We start from the raw sequence: 18930 nt of genomic DNA, 5'->3' as shown, positions 1-18930 counted from the left end.
AGTCGCATCCAGGACTCCACCTGCCAGCCGCGGCCACACCAGAGCTTTGGCGGGTCCTCTCCTTGCTGCCTTTGAGGGCCAGCCGGGCAAACCATCCTCCCTTCCTCCCTCACGTGGATCCCCCCAGCTTTGCCTTCTCGGCCCTCTTCCAGCCTGGCTGCCCCTTGAGGGCCACAGGGGCCTCCCTGAGCCCCCTGACCTCACCAGGGCCAGACCCGGTGGGCCTCCGGTTAGAACTTTCGCTTCAACGATTTGTCTGGGGCAAGTGGAATGAACCTTCCAGAAGCTGGGCTTTCTCTTGGGTGGCAGCTTCTGGTGCCCCATGCAGCTATTTTGCAAGTGTTGGTGAATCTTTACACGGTTTGGCCTGTTCGATTTTCAGAAATGGGGTAAGATTGAGGGAACTGATGGTTTTTGAAAATTTGGAACTGCTTTTGCAACAATGTCTGTTCTGCAGTTTCTGCAGTGGTCAAAGAACAGGAAACAAATGAAACATGGGCGAATGGAGGGTGACGGGGCCATGTGTGGGGTGGCCCCCATGCCTGCCCAGTCTCCCGCGGGGCGCAGGTGTGGGGGGTGCCCGGCAGTGGCTCCACCCACCGGACACGGGGCGGGGCCCCAGAGCCGCCCCCAGCCACTGTCAGGGGCTCATTCTCCTCCCTTTGCACTTTCTTATCAAGACTCATTGCTTTTATCACACCAAAACCCAGTAAACACGCAAAGCCAAGGAAAACCCAAAAAACGGGCAAAGTTGCTTCGAAACTCACAGAAGCCCCCCACCCCCCGCCAGCCGCCCCCAGGGAGCCAACATATGCCAGCACCCGGCGGCGGAGCTGCTGCTCTGGGTCCCACACGGCTTCCCACAAGTCCCACGTGCCCTGCCTCCTCCGCTCCCGCCGCCTCCCCTGCGAGGACGCCCTCCCATCACGTCCCCTGGCTTTCATCTCACCCCACAGCAGACAGCGGCACAGAGGCAGTGGGACCTGCGGGACACCTTGCCACGGGCTACGGGCAGGGGGGTGGTTAAGGAAGGGAAGGCAGAGGAAGAACGAACCCGTATCCTTCCCTGTATGCACTAGCAGGGTGAGGGGCACTGGGGTGGGTAGTGCCACGCAGGAAATCCTAGCCGCCTCCGAACCCACGTGATCGGGGGTGGTGCCAGGACAAGCGGGGAGGGGGACACCGGGGGTCACTTCCCTGTCTCCAGCAGGGACATTGGGCTGAGGTGCTGGGTTTCAGCCAGGCTCTGAGGTTAAACCCATAGAAGGTGTGGAGCCAGGTGGAGCTGGACCAAAGCCCCTTTCTCATCAATAAGGTAAGTCTTGCTGGGGACAGCTGGGTCAGGGGTCAAGGGGCAGAGGGGATATTCACTCCCAAGCTCTATCAGTGAATAAATACCGTGCCGGGGCGGGGTGAGGAAGGGAAGACAGCCCATGAGCCAAGGGCCCCTGCTGTGCAGTGGGATCCTGCCTGTGGGAAGTGGGGCTGTCAGTGCACCTGCCCAGGGCCACCAGGGAGGATGCTGGGGGCAGGGCCCAGGGCTCCCGTGCCCAGGGTCAGCGGAGGAAAGAGTAGCAGCAACAGGTAACGGCAAATGTCCATGCTGGCAGGGGGGCCTCTCCAGGAGGGGCGGACGCCTTCGCTAACCCTGGGTGCTGGCCGTTGAGGCAGGATGGGGTGCCCCAGACCCTTCCCCGCCTTCCAGCTAGAAGAGAACGGGAGGGAAGGGGCCGGTTCAGAAGGTCACAAGCACAGACTGCAGCATGAGCCGACACATGGAACACTGTCACAGGCATGCAGGGAGCTGGCCTGGCCGGCCCTCTCAGGAGCTAAGCCGGTGGGAAGTGGGGAGACACTGGAGAGAAGCGGAGCCCCTCCCCCACACAGGTTTTGACCTCCCCTCACCCCAGCCCCAGTGCTGGGCAGGGGCGCAGCTAGACGGTGGCACTCAGCATGGCCTCCGTCTCGGGCAGGATCTTGTTCTGGTTGGAGTCCAGGCCAAAGAACTTGACGCTGAGGCCGTCCACAGGGTGCAGGACGGGCACCAGGGTGATGCGGGGGAAGGTCCGGGTGGCCAGCTCAAAGCGGCTGGTGCTGGCCAGCTCCACGGCCAGCACCTTCAGGAACAGCTTGGCCAGGTGCTTGCCCAGGCAGGTCCGGACGCCGCCGCCGAACGGCAGGTAGTGGAAGCGGCCGTCCTTGTCTTCGCTCCGGGCCTGGCTGAAGCGGTCAGGGTCGAACACGGTGACGTCTTTGAACACGGGCGCTGTGTCATGGGTATCGCGGATGCTGTACATGACGCTCCAGCCTTTGGGAATCTGGAAACCCTGGGGTGAGACGGGGGCCGGGAGGGGGGTGGTGAGAGCAGAGGAGGCCAGCCGACCCCACCTCTGCATGCACAAGACCTGCGTCTGTCTTCAGACACACAGCCCCTCAGAGGCCTCCCCAGCCTCCCCGTGTGGCATGCACTTCTCATGTCCACATGCAACTTCACATGTGATACCTGCGTAGGCTCCGCCTGATTCTGTGTTTGGAGCCGTGACTGTCCCATCAGACTGACAGGCCCCTGGAAACAAGCACTGCCCTCCCCTGCCCCCATCAGACTGCGGTACCTGAGGGGGAGGCATTGCCCCCCCACCCCCGGGAGCGCCCCCCAGCCCCCAGCTCCCCAGGGCCCGGCCTCACGTCGAGCTCGAAGGTCTGCAGCACAGTGCGGTAGCCGCCGGAGATGGGAGTGAACAGGCGCATGACCTCCTTGATGACGCAGTCCAGGTAGCGCAGGCCGCTCAGCGTGTCCAGGCGCAGGGTGCCCTCGCAGGGGCAGCCGCCACTGTGCAGGATGCCCTGGGCCCGCAGCTCCTCCCGCAGCTTCTCCAGCACGGCTGGGTGCTTCAGCAGCTGCATGATGAGCGAGGTGCTGGCGCTGGCTGTGGTGGCGTAGGCCGCAAAGATCAGCTCCAGAGTCCCGTCCTGCAGGGGCACACGGGAGAGGCGCGTGGGCAATCTGCGGTCAGTCCTATTCTGCCGGCATCCCCAGTGCCCAGGGCCACCTCTGGAGTCTGGAGCCTGGTCTTCCCACTCCCAGCCAGGGTGTGCAGGCAGCCACACCATGAGGACCCGGGGTGGGGGGTGCTGCAGGGAGACAGCAGAGGGGAGGCGACTCCTGCTGGGGAACAGAACACGGCGGCCGCGGGACCCTGCGGAAAGGTCCCCCAGCAGGCCGCCTCATTTCAAGCCCTGTGTTTCACAAAGGCAGACACAGGGCCTGGGACCCTTTCCTTGTCATGGTGCCGTTTGCAAGTCAGAACATTTTTGAAAGGGAGTCATTCTGGCCTCTTCCTGGCTCCCCCAGGGAAGAGAGTGAGAGGAGTACAGACTGTGGGCACCGAGCAGTCAAGTGGGCACAGCCCGGGCAGGGGTGAGCTAACAAACCCGTCCTCAGAACGTGCACCCAAACAGGTGGTCAGGAAGCCCTGCTCTGGGCCCCAGGTGGGCTCAGCTCTCTCCAGCCTCTCCCCTGCTCCTTGGCCTCCCAGAGCTACTGGCACCAGGGAGGGAAGTGAGATGGTCCCAAGCAAGCACCCGCACAGCAGGGACAAGAATTCCATCTCTTCTGGCTGAGGCGGGGGGGGGGGGGGGGGGCAGGCGGAGTGACGGCCACCACTGCTGAGCAGAAAGCACACTCGGAGCAAGACGGCAACAGGCAGAGACGGCCAGGCGCCTGGCCCAGCCCAGGGGAAGCCCCGAGCGCGGTACAGGGAGCTCCCACCCCACCTTCAGCTCCTGCATGGTCATCTCCTTGCCGTGCTCCTTGCTGCTCTCAATGAGGATGTCCAGGGCGTCCGAGTAGTCCTTGCCCTGGGTGCACTGCAGCTTCTCCCGGATCGCCTTTTCCAGCCCCTTCTGGAGGATCTGCCTAGCCTGAATGCCCTGCGGGGAAGAAGGGGCCGTCAGCTCCCTCCCAGGCTGCTCCTGCCGACACCTGCCCCCTGTCCCCGGGCCCGGTGTCTGTCCCTGTCCGGATGCCCCGGGTGCTCACCCGCCGGTAGCCGCTGAAGGGCAGGTCCACAGGCAGGGAGAAGACATTCTCCACAAACTGCTGGTAGACCTCGAAGAGGTGGCCGAGGTCCTCCTCGGGGATGCTGAAGCCAAGCAGCACCCGGATGGCCATGCGGAAGGTGAGCTTCTGCGCCTCCTGGTACACGTTGATGGCCTCGGGGTGGCTGCTCCAGGCACGCAGTGTGTCCTGGATCACCAGCTGGATCTTGGGCAGGTAGCTCTCCAGGGCCTCATGGCTGAAGATCTTGGAAAAGATCTGGGGGCAGAGAGGCATGCGGGTCAGCACAGCTTAGGACCCTAAGCCAGTAAGGCCCACTGCTCTGGCCAGGCAAGGCACACAGCCCACGGCTGTTCCTGCTCCTCCTGAGCTCCCACGGGTCTCCAGACATGTTCCTCCAGGGGGTCCCTACTCTGAACCCCCACCCCACCGCCCTGACTTCTTGTGTCTTAGCAAGGAGGTAGGGAAGAACACGATTAGACCCCACCCACAAGCACCTGGGTTCAAAGCTGGGCCCAGCACATAACCAACAGGTAGCTGGAGCTGTCACCCCTTCTTTGAATCCCAGAAGCCTGTGTGCTGCACACCATGGCTGAGCCTGGGGGACGGATGGGGCAGGGCAGCTCCTGCCAAGTCTGCAGGGGGTGCTGTTGTCCCTGCTGTGGGGACTCCCGAGGTGGAAAACAGGGCTAGAGCAGAAAGGCTGCCCACTCGCTGCAGGGCACGGAGAGGATGTAGAGCCAACTGCACAGGGAGAAGCAGGAAGCTCAGAGCTAGACTGCATGCAGGACTTCCTGAGAACCTGAACTGTTCTCACTCCCTGCGGAACATCTACTGGGTGAAGATCCTAGGGAGCTCATGGACAGCTTTGTCACGTAAATGTCTTTGGTGTGGCCACGTCTGCAGGTGTGTGTGGAGGGGAGGATGGGGCCAAGGGCTTCCACTCCAAAAGATCACCAAGGCAAACAGAAACCCTTGCAATTCTCTGCATCTTCCAGGGCCACTTTAAAGAGGCAAGGAGTCCCCTGTCCACGTCCCCTGCCATCCACTCTCCTGACTGGCTCGGCGACCACCCCCGACCCCTCTCCTCATCCGGATGCCCCTGCACACGCTCCTCATGCTGCTGCCCACGGTGGGTGGCAGAGGGGAGGATGTTAGTTTATTTACTGACAGCTTGTGGGCCTCCCCACCCCCGGAGTCCAGAGCAGGAGGTGGGTGTCCTACATCAGCACCAAGAGAAAGGCAGAGGGGGAGGGGCCTGCAGAAGCCCCCCCACCCCACTCTGACGCAAACCACACACACGCGCCTGCCCTTCCCGCCTGCCCCCCAAACACAACCACCGCACAAACTGTAAATGTGAGAATTTCCCCTGCAGTCAGCTCCAGGAGGAAAAGGGAACATTTTCCTGGCCTGGGCCCTGCATGGCTAATGGGAGGGCTGGTTTGCAGAAATAACAGTGCTGGCCCTTCAGTGGCCCAGCCAGGCGCTCACAATAGCACTTTCATTCCGAAATTCCCGGGGCACACAGCACGGGAGGGAGGGAGGCCAGGGAGGGCTGCTCCGGCTACAAAGGGCCGGCTGAAAGGTAGAAGGATGGCGGGAGGGACCTCGGTCAGCACAGGCCTGCGCGGGTCACCAGTTTCTAGGGCCCCAGAGCATCCACAGAGGGACTTCGGCGGCCACCGCCACCTCCCTGGAAAGGGTTGTGGATAAAGGCAGTGCTGTCTGCCTCAGCCTTGCATCCTGGTGTTCAGATTCCAGCTTCAGCCCCTGGTCCAGGGCCTGTGGGCAGTGGGAGAGCCACCCCACCCCCAATCCAGCCAATTAAGGGCCCACACAAAACACGCGGGGACCTGCTCAGCACAGAGTACCACTTGGGAGCTAAGCAGGGAATGAGGCAGGGAGGCAGAAAGGTAATTCTGTGGCTGCCAGGCCTCCATCGGGAGGAGGGGACAGGAGAGCACAGTGGCTCAGAGCTGGCCAGGGACACTATCCTAGAGAGCGAAGGGTAGGAGGGCCCCAGGAGACTTGGGCCCAAAGATGAGCACACAGAGAGTGACAGTGCAGAGGCCAGGGCCGTCAGGGGCAGCCAAAGACCCAGCTAGCTGGGCTGGAAGATGCGGTGGGGTGGGGGGAAGATCAGCCGGGCCCCTCGAGGCCACGCTGTAACCACAGGGCATCCACCGACACTGTGAGACGGCGGCCGGGTCACTGCCCACCCAGGCCTCAGTTTCCTCCTCTGTAAAATGGTGATGCTGGCCCAGGCAACCAGTAGGCTTCCCTTGGGTCCACCTGCTCTCAAGTAGACCCTATCCACCCCCAGGCAGCACAGCGCTCCGCCACACTTGCATCACCTGGAGAACTCCTACCAGGCCCCCACTCACAGCCGCCACGCCGGCTACAGGAGCCCAGGAGGGGCCATGTCAGAGCTCCCCACGGTAAGGGAGTGCTCAGGGCTCCCGCCACAGCCTGAGGACTGGCCTGACCGGACCCACTGAGGAGCCCTGCCCGCCCCGAACATTACAGTCCCTGCGCCCTCTAGTGCTAGCCTGCTGAACCGCGCCTTTTCAGCCCGTGGGGACCCAGGAGGGCAGGCACCACCTGGGGAGGAAGGAGGAAGATGGGACGGAACCCCCAAGGAAGGGGATCCACACCTGACTCCCAAGTGGGAAGGGGCCCTGAGCAAGACCAGCAGCTGGAATGCACCCCAGAAGCCTCCTGCACCCTGCACCTGCTGCCCTTGAAAGGAGACCTCAGCCAGGCCCAGAGCTCTCATGTGAACCAGCTTCTGACCTGCCAAGGGAAAGCCAGCAGACTGCTGCCTCCTCAGACCCAGGGACGCCCTGAGGGCCCTCTTCACCCAGCAGTCCCACGACTGTCCTCCGAGCCCCCTCCCCACCCAGGAGAAACCCCCGGGGCAGAAGGCGGCGCTCCAGCCCCAAGGGGCTTTGCTCAGAGGTCACAAAGTCCATGCCCCCATCTCCCGTCCAGCTGTTCCACAGGCATCAGGGCCTCCCAGGCGCTGGGAAGACTCCAGGGCCTTGTCCCTGGGTCTGTGCCCAGGGTTAACAGCGCGGGCACTTCCCGAAGCCGGGGCAGCCCAGAAACCACCGCCCACCGCAAAGGACAGGCGGAGGTGGAGGTGCCGGCCAGGGCAGAGGGAGGCCTGGGCCGAGTCTGGCCGGGCTGGGTCTGAGGCAGCCGCCTGCTGGGGTCAGGCCTCGGGCACAGGGAAGGTGCCCTGCCCGGGGAGTGGCTCACTGTGGAGAGAGGAGGGTTCCCAGCCCCTGGAGCCAACCGCCCTCCCCACAGTCATCAAGGGAGCCAGGCTGCTTGGGTGCCTTCTGGGGCTTCCCCTGGAATTCCCAAAAACAAGCCAAGAATGCAGGACAAAGGTCACTGGGAAGCAGTCCAGGCCTCGGCAAGGCCCTGCAGCAGGAGCTGCAGGTATAGACTTCCCACCAGGGTTGGTGCCGCTCTGGGGGGGGGGGGGGGTAGAGGCTCGCGGGAGGCCTGAGCATTCGGGAAGGGAGCCTGAAAGCCCAGCTCAGGTGCCCTCACCTCCAGCTCTCTCTTGGCCTCCAGAACAGGAGCCAATTCCAAGGGGTCTGGGCATCGCCAGGTAGGTGGGTAGGTGGGTGGTTTTCCAGAGTTCAAATTCTCCATAATTATTCCCACCATCACCTTCTGCCCCAGCCCCCTCTCCCCACCGCCTCTCACGCAGTGCTCCTGGGAGGGGGAGCTCTTGGCATCGCCATGGCCCCATGTGCTGAGCCAGATACCCTCTGTCTTGTCTGCTGTGGCTGAGCATGGACGCATAAACCAATGGGCAGCCACGGGAGTGGGAAGAGACAGAGAGGGAACCCTCTACAGGCCAGTGACTCAGACCGGGAGGAATGGAAACGCTGCCCAGGAGGGGTGGGGGCGGCCACTCGGCCAAGCCACCGGAGCCGCGGCCTGCGGAGTGGAAAGAATAACAGAGGGCAGCAGCCGCCACGGCGGCCGCTCTCGCACGGCAGTGATGCCAAGGTGTGTACTTTATGCTCGGGGAAGGGGGTGGGGTGCAAGAGAGAACGTCATCTTCCCTGCTGCTTGGCGTCTCCACCGGCCTCAGCTTCACCCTGAGCGTGTCCCATGAGGCCCACTGGCTGGGCGGGGCTGGGCCAGACTGCCCCTACCTGTGCATGCCCCTCCCCAGCGGGTAGGGGAACAGAGCGCCTGTCCCCCATGGGGGCTCCAGCTCTAATCATCTCGCCTCCAGTCCTGCTCCCCGGACCCCCAACTCACCCCTCAACACACACACACAGCCAAAGCAATGGTGGGGGAGGGGAGAGCAGCATTTGGCAAATTCCTGCTGAACCAGAACATCTGGAAAGGTGTACCCACCTGCTCAGTCCTCCTCCAGCCCCCACAGAACCTCCCTCCTCAACACTGAGGCCCACAGGGCTAAGGTGACAGTGGGGGACATGACTGGCCACACTCCGCTTCCCACACACTGCTTCCCACCCCTCTAAGCCCCACCGAGCTGCTGTCTACCAGCCCTGGTGGGCTCTGAATCTATCCGAGAGTCCCCAAGGGGACCTTCCTCCATGCCCCGGGCTCACTCACAGGGTCAGGCCGGCTGCTCTGGCTGCTCAGGCCCCTGGGACCCCCCATCTTCAGGTCTGGGGAACCTGGGGTGGATACAGTGGCTGGCACAGGGAGCTCAGGGCCAGAGCAGACCCTGGCCAAGCCTCCCTACTCCCTGCCAAGGTCGTATTTGTCTTTCAAGGCTGGGAGAGTGAGCAAAGACAGCACAGCAGCCTTGGACCCCTCCCCGCCCTGGGGACACAGAAAGGAGGGAAGTAGGGAGAGGGGGCCTCCCACGCCCTGTCCGCCCACCTGCCTGCTGCCTGGCACAAGGCTTGCAGAGGGAGGTGCCCATCCCCAGGCGCCCTGGAGGCTGACCATGGGCTTCCTCCCCCGCTGGCCTTCAGAGAAATCCGCTCCTGCTGCCCACCCACTGATGCTACAGTAACTTTTGCATGAACGACTTCTGGCAGGACAAAGGCTCTGTCCGATGCCAGGGGACTGGCGCAGAGCTCCCAGTAGCAGGGCTGCCCAGTTGGCTGTTCCACCCCATCAGGTGGAAGCTTCTGCCTTGAGCTGAGCCTGGTGGACATGACCGTGTGGTCAGAGTCTGTGCATCGGTCCAAAGGCCTCCTAGAGCCTGCTGTGGGCAGTCTGCCCCCCAGGATCCTGCAACGGTGTGGCCTCCTGCTCTGCCCTCCTGCCTCTCCATCCCAACAGATAGCCCAGGTCACCCGGAGTTTCTGAGAGGCGCATGGTGACCCTGAGCCTGATCTCCATCCTCAAGCCAGGATAGGGCACAAAAGCCAGGGGCAACAGGTGACCAGGTGGGATTTCTCCATCGTAAAACCAAAGCCTATTCTCCCAACTCAGCCTCAGGCTCAGAAGACCCCATATACAAGGGTCAGGCTGGAAGGTGCAAGAAGGCCAATTGTGGGGCTGGCACTGTGGAATAGCTGGTTAAGCTGACATCTGCAGTGCCAGCATCCCATACAGGTGCCCGTTCAAGTCCTGGCTGCTCCACTTCCGATCCAGCTCCCTGTTAATGTTCCTAGAAAAGCAGTGGAAGATGGCCCAGGTCCTTGGGCCCCTGCACCCACGTGGGAGACCCAGAGGAAGCTCCTGGCTCCTGGCTTTGGTCTGGCCTAGCCCCAGCCATTGTGGCCATCTGGGGAGTGAACCAGCAGATAGAATCAATCAATCAATCTCTCTCTCTCTCTGCCTTTCAAATAAGATAAATAAGTCTTCTCTAAGAAAAGAAGGTAGCCACTCCCAGGTCTCGCCTGTCCAGGGGCTCCGGGTCTAAGTGCCTGTGCTGAGATGCACTCCGAGACCCCCAAGAGCAACTCAAGACCACTTCTGTGGTCCCCTGTAGGGAGGAAATACTCAATCCTCTGTTTGGGGCTGGGTATCAGAAGTTTCCAGAACTACCCCCAACTCTGTCTCCATGTCTCTCACAACCCTTTGACCCCCTCTCCCATCCAGACTCCATCCACTCTTCTCGGACAACACCCCAGCCTCTCCACACAAAGAGAGGGATGGGGTCCCTCCCTCATCCACAACATCCAGGCCCCTGGTAGAGGGAGGGAGGCCGAGGCCACGACTGGAAGGCCAGCGGCCTGGTCTCTGGAGGTGACTGTTAGACTGAGCCAATCTTTCTGGACTTTCTGGCAACCCCACCCCCTACTGGCCTTGGACCACCAGGGCAGCCAGGGCAAACACCTGGAGCATAGTGATGGCAATGAGCAGCCCCTTCCTCGCACATCTGGTCAGACCTCCCAGAGAAGGGGTGGGCCACCAGCCCCAATGGAAACAGTGACGCTTCCAGCTCCGGGGCGGCGGGGCCCAGGCACACCTGTGTGTATATCCTGCCCTGCGTCCCTGACGGCAGCACGAGCTGGCGAAGGCGGTGAGAGTGGCACACGGCCACGCAGGGTCCCCCAGGCACTGGGTGCGGGAGACTGGCCTTTTCCCCAGGACGACACGGATACTCAATGAATCTATCTCTCACCCTTCGAATGAGACTACCTCTTGAGGGCACAGAATGAGTCCCCCACTTCTGTGGACCCAACCCAAGACCTTCCAGGTTGCTCAGTAGGGTTGCGTTCATCTCAACCATCAATCAGGGAGAGTGCAGAGGATTCTGGAGCCCGCTGACCACCCACTTACCATAGGACCCCCACATGTGCCATGTAACAAGTTTGCACACAAAGAGAAGGCATCTGTATTTGGCTTTGGTTCACAAGCCTGCCCAGAGGAACTGGCTGTTCCCCACCTCCAAGGGCCAGCTGCTCCAAAGAGGAAGCCCACCGAGCCCTCAGCCATGGCCCTCAGCACCCTCTACCCCCAGCCCCGGTCCCATCTCCCTGGCTTGTTCATCAGTGCTGCCCCTCAAGAGACCCGGGGCAGGCCCTCCTCACCTGGAACCTGGAGGCCCAAGGCAAAGTCAGGCTGCGGATGGGTGGACCCCAAGGCAACAGCCTCATGCAAAGCCCCTGCACCACAGCACTCTGGTCCTGGCCAAGGCTTCTTCCCCCTAGCAGTCCTGTAGCCGCCCTGGCTTCTGGCAGCCCCAGGAGGGCAGGACTGCACTGCACTGCACTTGGCGGCCCAGAAACCCGGCTTCACAAGGAGCTGGAGAGCTGGTGTTGCAGGCTCTGCCCTGCCTTTGCGTTGCCACCTGGCTCCAGTCTCCTCAACCTCTCTACAGTCTCAGTGTCTGTCTCCTCCGTGCTCCAGGGACAGTAACGCCTTTCTCCCCAAGGCCTCTAAGGAGGTGCAATGAGGAAGCAGCCACAACCTCAGCCGTTGGATTCCCGAGTCTCCGCTGGGGCTCAGCTTCATGCCACAGGCCTTGGGTGAAGCCTCAGAGAGCTAGAAGTCATCGCCCAGCACTTGAGAAAAATCTTCATCCCTAGGCCTGCGGCCCCCTCCTCCCATTCGCTCCCAAGCTGCCCTATAGCGGCCTGCAGAGCCCTCCCCGTGGCTGAATACAGGCTTCACGGGGCACTCCCGGAGGCCATCCCTCGGTTCCCTTTGCCCAGGCAGTTCTGAGACTATCAGGGTAGGATGGGCTGCGTGGCCGGACGGCATAGCCCCCCACACCCCCTGACACTACCGCACACCCAGGCTTCGGGTGGAGAGGGCTGCCCCTGTCGCCCCCCTCCCGCGCCCGCCGCGGCTCCGGAGACGAGAGGCCTCCTCTCCCTTTCCCTTAGGTTTCCAACCTGGAGGAGTCCCCTGACCCAACGGAAAACACGGAGTCGGGAGGCCGGGCCGCCTCCTTTCTGGCAGCCAGAGCCCCGCCCGCCGGCTCAGCTTTCGGGTTACTGCAGTTCAAACAGCACGTGCCGCCAGCGCTCCGCGCCTCCGCGCCGCGCCCCGGGAGGGGGCGGGGAGGCCGGCTGCGTGCGCGCCGGCTCGCCGCCTGCGCGCCGCTTCCAGTCGCTCGGGAAATCCGCGGGATAAACACCCACTTTCTCTTCCTCTTCAAGGGGCGGTGGGTGAGCTTTGATCCCCCAGCCGGCGCCTCGGCTTCTCCCACCCCTCGCCCTTACCCACACTGTCTAGGTCGGCGAGAGGAGGGGCGCAAGGCTCGCCACACCTCTCGCAGACGAGGTCGTGCCGCGGTTGCCCACGGGGGTGTGTGGCAGGAGAGATGCAGGTTTGGTTTTTTAAAGCATCGGTCTGTATTCTCGGGGTTCCTTGGGGAAACGTGGCAAAAAGAGGAGTGCTGGCCAACGGCCCCGCCCCCGTATTTTTTTCAGTGCTAGCATTGGGGAGCCTAGTCCCCGCACGTTCCAGCTCTGCCCCAAAGGCCCCCAGACTGCCCTTCTCGCGTTGGGTCTAGAGGCGCAATTGGCCAGCAGGAGGTGCGAGGGGAGAAGCTCTGCAGGCCTCGAATCCGAACTCGAAGCCGTCTAGACACGGAACAGCGGGGTCCTCTAGCGTGGCGCGCAAAAGTGGGAGGCCGATTCGGGGTAGGGCGTCCCCCTGGCGTCGCGCATTTCTTACCCCGAAGCGCACCGAAGGAGGGGTCAGGGCTCGTACCTTGCGCTTGTTGCGGTGGATGTCGCCGATGGAGTTGGCCACCGTGTTGGGGCCCAGCAGCATGCGCGTGCTGCGCGGCCACTCGGTGCTCACGAGGTGATGCTCGCCCATGAGGATCTTGCGCACGTTCTCCGCGCCGGTCACGCGGATCAGCGGGCGCCCCAGCAAGTGCGTCTTGAACACATTGCCATACTTCTCTCTCCGTGAAGACTGGAAGCCGGAACCCTGCGGGAGCCACACAGCAGACCTCTCTCAGGGCGCCTGGAGAGCCGGCGGGGGAGGGGCGGCGGACCCCACCCCGCGGCACCGGTCACCTGCCCTCCCCCACCACACGCGCGCGCGTACACACACACACACACACACGCAGGTTTTATTTTTCATAGCGTGCACAAGAACTGGGAAGTAGGGCCCAGAGGCTAATAAATAACGCAAGGAGGCAGGAGGCCCAGGAGCACCCCCGGGAGGCCGGTTTTTAGTAATGACTTTCGGGAGGGAAAAGGTATCTCTGACGGCTGGACCTGCAGCTAGAGCCGCAGACCCCCACCCCCAACCCCGCGCTCGGGAGCCTCGGAATAAATATTTCCAGGCTCCGGGCCACGGGCTGGCAGACCCCGCGGGGTGGCCGCAGGCCAAGGATTATTTATAGCGGTGAGCGGTCCGTGCCCGGAGGCAGTCACTACAGATGGGGGTTGGCGTTCCCTCCGGTCTCCGGTGTGGCCGGCGCGGAGAAGGCGGCCCTCCGAGCACGCTGCAGGGCGGGGTCACGGGCCGAGAGCTGCGACTTTTCTAAAGCGTTTTGCCCTGGAAATAACTAAGACAGGACTCTCGCCGCCGCCGCCCAGGAGTTTGGAACCGGAGCGCGGCGGAAGGCGCTTCCCGCGGGGCGGGCGGGACCGGGCGGGGCGCCCCGCGCAGGTAACCGGATCCCCGGTGGCTGCGGCGCGAGCCGGCGACGGCGGGGCCCCGGCGCGGGCTAGCGCTCCGAAGAGCCTGCGGAGCCGGCCCCGCGCGGGTGCCGGAAACCGAGGGGACCACGGAGGGGCGGGGGCCGGGGCGTCTAGCTCACCTTTGACGTCGGCACTAGCCACCCCACCCCGTGTTAACCCTTCTCCTGCCGGGGCAGCCCCGGCCGAGCTCGGGAAGGCACCACCTGTGCCCGTGCACACAGACGGCCTCAGGCTGTCACCTACCGGGTCAGGCAGCCGAGAGCACACAACTCTGCCTCCCCCCACCCCTCTTCTCTTGCTCGGTCCCCCTCCTCTCCTTCCTTTCTTCCACGGAAAGCTGTTCTCCTGCTAGCTGTGTGCACACCCCGGCGCGGCCGAAAAGTGACTCTGCAGAACCCGGTCCCTAATCACTTTTCCACATGCTCCTCCGGCCCCGGGCGCGCGACAGGGAGCGAGCCGGGAGCTCCCGCGCTACCAAGAAGGGGCCGGGCTGCGGGGACGTCGGCTCTCCCGCGGGCTGGAGGTGTCTATGCCTTTAAGAAAAGTAGAGGCGGAGGTGGGGTGCAACCCAGGCGGGGAGCGGGGTTCCCTCCCTCCGCGCGCCGTGCCCGGCTCCCTCGCTCCGTCTGCCTCCGTCTCTCCTCTCCTTCTTTCCCTCTGTTTTTCTTTTCTTTCGACACAAAAGTTGGGTTGTGAATTTTCCGAGGTCGCCGCCGCCTCGCCCCCACCCCCCCCCCCGCCTCTGATCTGCCTAACTATAATTAAAGTGCGTTTTTTGTGGCATTAATAAAGAGTTATTTGTCCGCCGTTTCCACAGTCTTCACAAAGAGGACTTTCATAGGGGCGGCCGCTCGGGCCACGAGTCCAATTTATACAAAAATGTTGTATTTTTAGCCCTGGGCTCTGTTTAGATGGCGCTCGGTGGAAACGGAGAGCCCTCGGCGGTCTCCCCGTAAAATCTGATAAATGACTCCGAAAAAATAACGCCGGGCTTTAGAGGGCTCGCGTTAACCCCTTCCGCGCCCCTGGGCACGCACCCCTGTTATCCCCCCCCACACACACACACCCCCGGCGGAATCTGAGGCCCGGGGCGCACGGATGCGAGGCGCAGGTTTCCACCTCCCAGACTTCGGCAGGAGCTGGATGCGGCCCCTCGGGGCCCCTTGCGGGATTCTGAGAAAACTTCAGGGGGACACGAAGGGCAGAGGAAGGTCAGGGAACGGGGTGGGGGGGGCGGGTGGTGACAGACCGCGGATTCCGCAGATTGGCTCTAACGAGGGGGGAGCCGCGGCCCATGTGAGTTATTTTATTTTCTAAGTTCTCGGCCAAAAACCTAGACCACCGCCGCAGTTTAACCCTTGAAGTGTGGAGGAAGGGAGAGGCTTTGGGGACTTTCTTCGACGGGGGTGGGTGGGGAGGGTGGTCGCCTGATTTGATGAAATGAATCCACCCCATTCCATGAACCACCCCAGAAAGACGTGGGTGGACTCTGGGACCTGCGAAGACCACCGAGCAGAGGAACCGCGCGCCCCCCTGCGCGCCCCCCTCTGCTGTCATTCGGCCCGGGCGGTCAGGGGCCGTGCGCGCGCGCGCGCGAATTGCACGCGTCTGTTAATCTCAAGCCAAGCTTTCGCACCACCGAACCCTCAAGTCCCCGCGCTCACCTTTCGCTTCACCTCTCCGTGCAGGAGTCGCCTGTTTCAGGTCATCCAAGTTCCTGCTCACCCCCATCAGCACGCACCACCAAACACACAAACTCAGGCGTGCCCGGGCGCGCGCGCGCACACACACACACACCTCACTGTTACCACAGGGGCGCCCCCACCTCCCCTCACACCCGCCCCCCAAAAGCCTGGTGTGTATCAAATTGCAAAACCGATTGTCTAGCATTTGACGAGGTTAACTCCAGGTTAATCTCTCCATTACCTACCTGGGTCTGGTCCCCAACGCGCCCCACCCCCATTATCACCCAGCGGAGCAGGGTTGCGCTGCGTCTAACAGCAAACACGCGCGCTCTCTCTTTCTATGGATTTCACACACGCCTCTCCCAAGTTTCTCTCTCCTGTAAACTCTCCCCACCCAGTAGGTAAATAGACCCTTTTCCCCGAAAGCCGAGAGCCCTCGGGTCTCTGGCTTCTCATTTTCCTTGGGTTGCCTTCTTCCTCTCCCACCACACACACACACACACACACACACACACACACATACACACACACGTTTGCGCGCGCCGCGAGCCAGGGCAGCTGTACCTGGCGCAGCCGACTTCATGGCGCGAACACACCCCGGGCCTTAAAGGGACAATTCACTCCACCGCGGCTGCCCCTTCCTCTCGCCGCCCGCTCTGAGGCTCCGCGACCCCGTCGAAGCCCAGGAAGCCTCTGGCTACTGAGCCTGGAGTGCGCGAAGGGGAGGCGAAAGCCGCTCGGAACCGGGCGCCCCCTCGGACTCGCGCCGTGCGGTGAGCCCCCCGGGGCTCTCCACACGCCACCACCGGGTCAGCCGTGGGAGCCCTCTCCGGTCCGGAAACTCCTCCGAGCAGCCCACTGAGCCAGCGCACGCGGCGCGGGAGTCTCGGGACCTCGCCTCCAGCGGGCAGGAGAAGCCCGGGCGGCGCGGGCTGCGGGCAGGGAAGGGGCGGGGCAGGGACCCGTGCCTCGAGGCTCCCGGAGCTCCCGGCCCGCGCCTCGGACAGCCCGCGCTCGCAGCGTGCGGACCCCGGGGAGCAGCAGGTCGAGCGCGCCCTTACCTGTAGCAGCCAGTGGCCGGTCTCTCCGATGAGCGGGAAGCCCATGGAGCCCTTGGGGATGGGCAGCTTGCAGCTCTTGTCGCGGGTGGCAGCCCAGCGCAGCTGCCATAGCTGCTGCGACACGGCCAGCAGCAGCGTCACGGACACCAGGCACGCGGCGAGGGTGGCCAGCGCCGACACCAGCTCCAAGCCCTCAAAGAGCATGTTGGCGGCCGCTCGGGGGATTGGCTGTGCCGGCCGCGGCGGGGGAGGGGAGGGCCGGACCCGAGCGGCGGGGGAGGGGAGGCTGTGGCCGAGGGTCCTGGCACCTCCAGCCGCAACAGAGAAGGAAGGGTTGGAGGGAAGGGGAGTGGAGGCTGCGAGGGGAGCGGAGAGAGGGGGTGGGGTGCGAATTGCCTAGAAGAAGAAAGAGAGGAGACACGAGGCGACTCGAGGTGTAACTTTGTTTGTTTGTTTGTTTGTTTGTTCCTTTATGGCGGGCTTAGGGACTGCTCTAGGGGTGGTGGGATGAAGCCTGAAATCAAGCTAGTGGACTTGCTCTCCCCCTAACCATCACACTCGGAAAACTTTGCAAAACTTTGGCCAGCAAGAGCCTCTCTCTCCCTCTCTCCCTCTCTCTCTTTCGTGAGCCCCTTCCCCTACTCGGGGGGAAAAAGAAAAAAGAAAAAAAAAGGGGGGGGGACAGAGAGCTAGGGGAGAGAAAGTGCAATCGATTTGTCTAAAGTAGTCCTCCCAAGTTCCTAGGTTGGGGGCAAAAATTCTGAATGCAAAAATTCCAACGAACCCAGAAACTTTGGGGGCGAGGGAGAAGGCTCCCCAGCTGAGGCGAGTGGAGAGGCCCGAGGCCAGCGTCCCTGGGCTGCCCGGGGAGGCGCGCCCGAGCCCCGAAGCCGCCGCGGAACCCCGAGGCGGGCAAGGCGGGCAGCGCGGCGAGGCGGGCGCGGCGAGGCGCGGCGCGGCCCGAGCGCGGGTGCGGAGCCGGCGGGCCGCGGCCGGGACGGGACGCAGCCGGCGACAGAGCCCCGGGCGGGCGCTGGGGAGGCAGCGGCGGCAGCGGCGGCGGCGGTGGCGGCGGCGGGCGGGAGGGGTGAGGCGGGGTGGGGTTGGGGGGAGGAGGTGGAAAACCCGAGCTGGGCTATTGTATCAATTAAAAGGCAGTCCGTCCCGGGACGCGGTCTCTCGGCTCTGGAGTTGCTGCTAGGAGAAGAAAGGGGGGGAAAGAAAGGCAGGCGAGAGGAATGAGAGAGGGGGAAGCAGGAGGCAGGATTTCAGGGCTGGTGGTTTTAAAAGCGTCTCTCAATGTGAATTCAAGTCAATGCGAGGCGATGCGTGTGTTTATATAGAGGCGGGAGGCTGCGCCGTGGGCGCGCACAAAGCGGGAGGCGTGGTGAGAGGCCGGGCCCGCGGCCGGAGCGTGTGAGCGCGGCCGCCCCCCGCCCCGCCCCGCCCGCCGCCGCCGCCGCCGCCCGCCGCCGCCGCCGCCCGGGACCCACTTGTGGCCGCCGCAGGATCAAACTCAGTTCACCTCTCGCCTCCTCTTCTTCTCGCCGGCGTCTCGCGGAGCCCGGCACCTACAGACGGACGAGATGAGACACGCGCGCACACGCGGTGCGCACTCGCGGGGTGCCCGCTTAGCTGCCCGGCTACTCCCCTCTCTCTTTTGCTCGCTCTTGGGTCCCCGACCTCCTGCGCTCGCTCCGGGCAATCTCCCGTGGGCCATAGCCGCGGCAGAGCTGGACCTGGCCAGACCACCCTCTTGACTGAGGGAGGGTGGGGGTGCGCCCAGCACCCGTGAACCTGCGCCTGGGGCCTCGAGCTCCTATCGCACGGGACCCGCCGGCTCCCACCTCCTGGGACTGCTCCTTTGCCACTCTCCATCCCACCTCTCCTAGTCCCTCATCTTCTATCTACATTCCCAAACCTCAAATACCAAGTGCCATCTCCCTCATTTGGGGCGCTTACCCTCCAGGACCCCGAGGTTCCCCGTCCCCGTCCGCGTCCCGGGGTTGCCAGCGCCGCAGCCCCTCCCTGACACATCGAGACAGGCCCCCTCCCCACGCTGCAATCCCCGCCAGCGGCAGCCCGCAGCGTCGGAGGAGCCCCGATGCTGGTCCGGGCTAGCGTCCGGCGGCGCTGGGAACAAATGCGTCGGCCCGGGCACCCGGAGGCGGGAGAAGTCGGGCACAAACGTTCATTGATACAAATGAGTAAATAAACCAGCCGGTGAGCGCGGCCACCTTCCCGGAGCCGGCCGCAGAGGACACAGAGCGCGTGCCAGTGCGAGGTGTGCGTGTGGCCCGGGGCCGCACCTGCGTATGCGCGCGCGTGTGTCCTGCAGCGGCCCGACGTCTGGGGAGCGAGGTGGGGCGTCTGCAGGTTTGTGAGCCGTGTGTGTCTGTGCGCCGGTGCATCTGTCTGTCAGCTGGGCTCTCCTCCTGCGAGCCTGTGATGCCGCAGAGACAGGCGCCCCAACGCCGACAACTGCCGAGCCAGAGTCTGGCTCCTGGTCTCCGCGCGTTGCATCCCGTTTTCTCCATCCCCCTCCCGGTCTCTGTCGTTCA

At 63.6% G+C, this 18930-nt stretch overlaps 1 protein-coding gene across 2 annotated transcripts; it reads right to left on the bottom strand.

Moving 5' to 3' along the window:
* Positions 1–1194: 1194 nt before the first annotated feature.
* On the bottom strand, positions 1195–17048 carry CYP26B1 (cytochrome P450 family 26 subfamily B member 1). Of its 2 annotated transcripts, none has more exons than XM_051842766.2 (6): positions 16370–17048; positions 12677–12901; positions 4040–4315; positions 3775–3930; positions 2686–2970; positions 1195–2327 (listed from the first exon to the last, which is right to left on the bottom strand). In XM_051842766.2, exons 1-6 carry the CDS (start codon positions 16571–16573, stop codon positions 1935–1937), a joined length of 1539 nt encoding a protein of 512 aa, XP_051698726.1. In that variant the 5' UTR covers positions 16574–17048; the 3' UTR covers positions 1195–1934. The 2 variants fall into 2 exon arrangements, with proteins under 2 accessions (XP_051698726.1, XP_051698727.1); XM_051842767.2 differs by lacking the exon at positions 16370–17048 and adding an exon at positions 15554–15815 and having other exon boundaries at positions 1232–2327.
* Between the last annotated feature and the right edge of the window lie 1882 nt (positions 17049–18930).

Source organism: Oryctolagus cuniculus, chromosome 2 (genome assembly GCF_964237555.1).
Source record: "Oryctolagus cuniculus chromosome 2, mOryCun1.1, whole genome shotgun sequence".
Lineage (NCBI taxonomy): Eukaryota > Metazoa > Chordata > Mammalia > Lagomorpha > Leporidae > Oryctolagus > Oryctolagus cuniculus.
The sequence above is the reverse complement of the archived record's forward strand: the minus strand, read 5'-3'. Positions and strand labels throughout refer to the sequence as shown.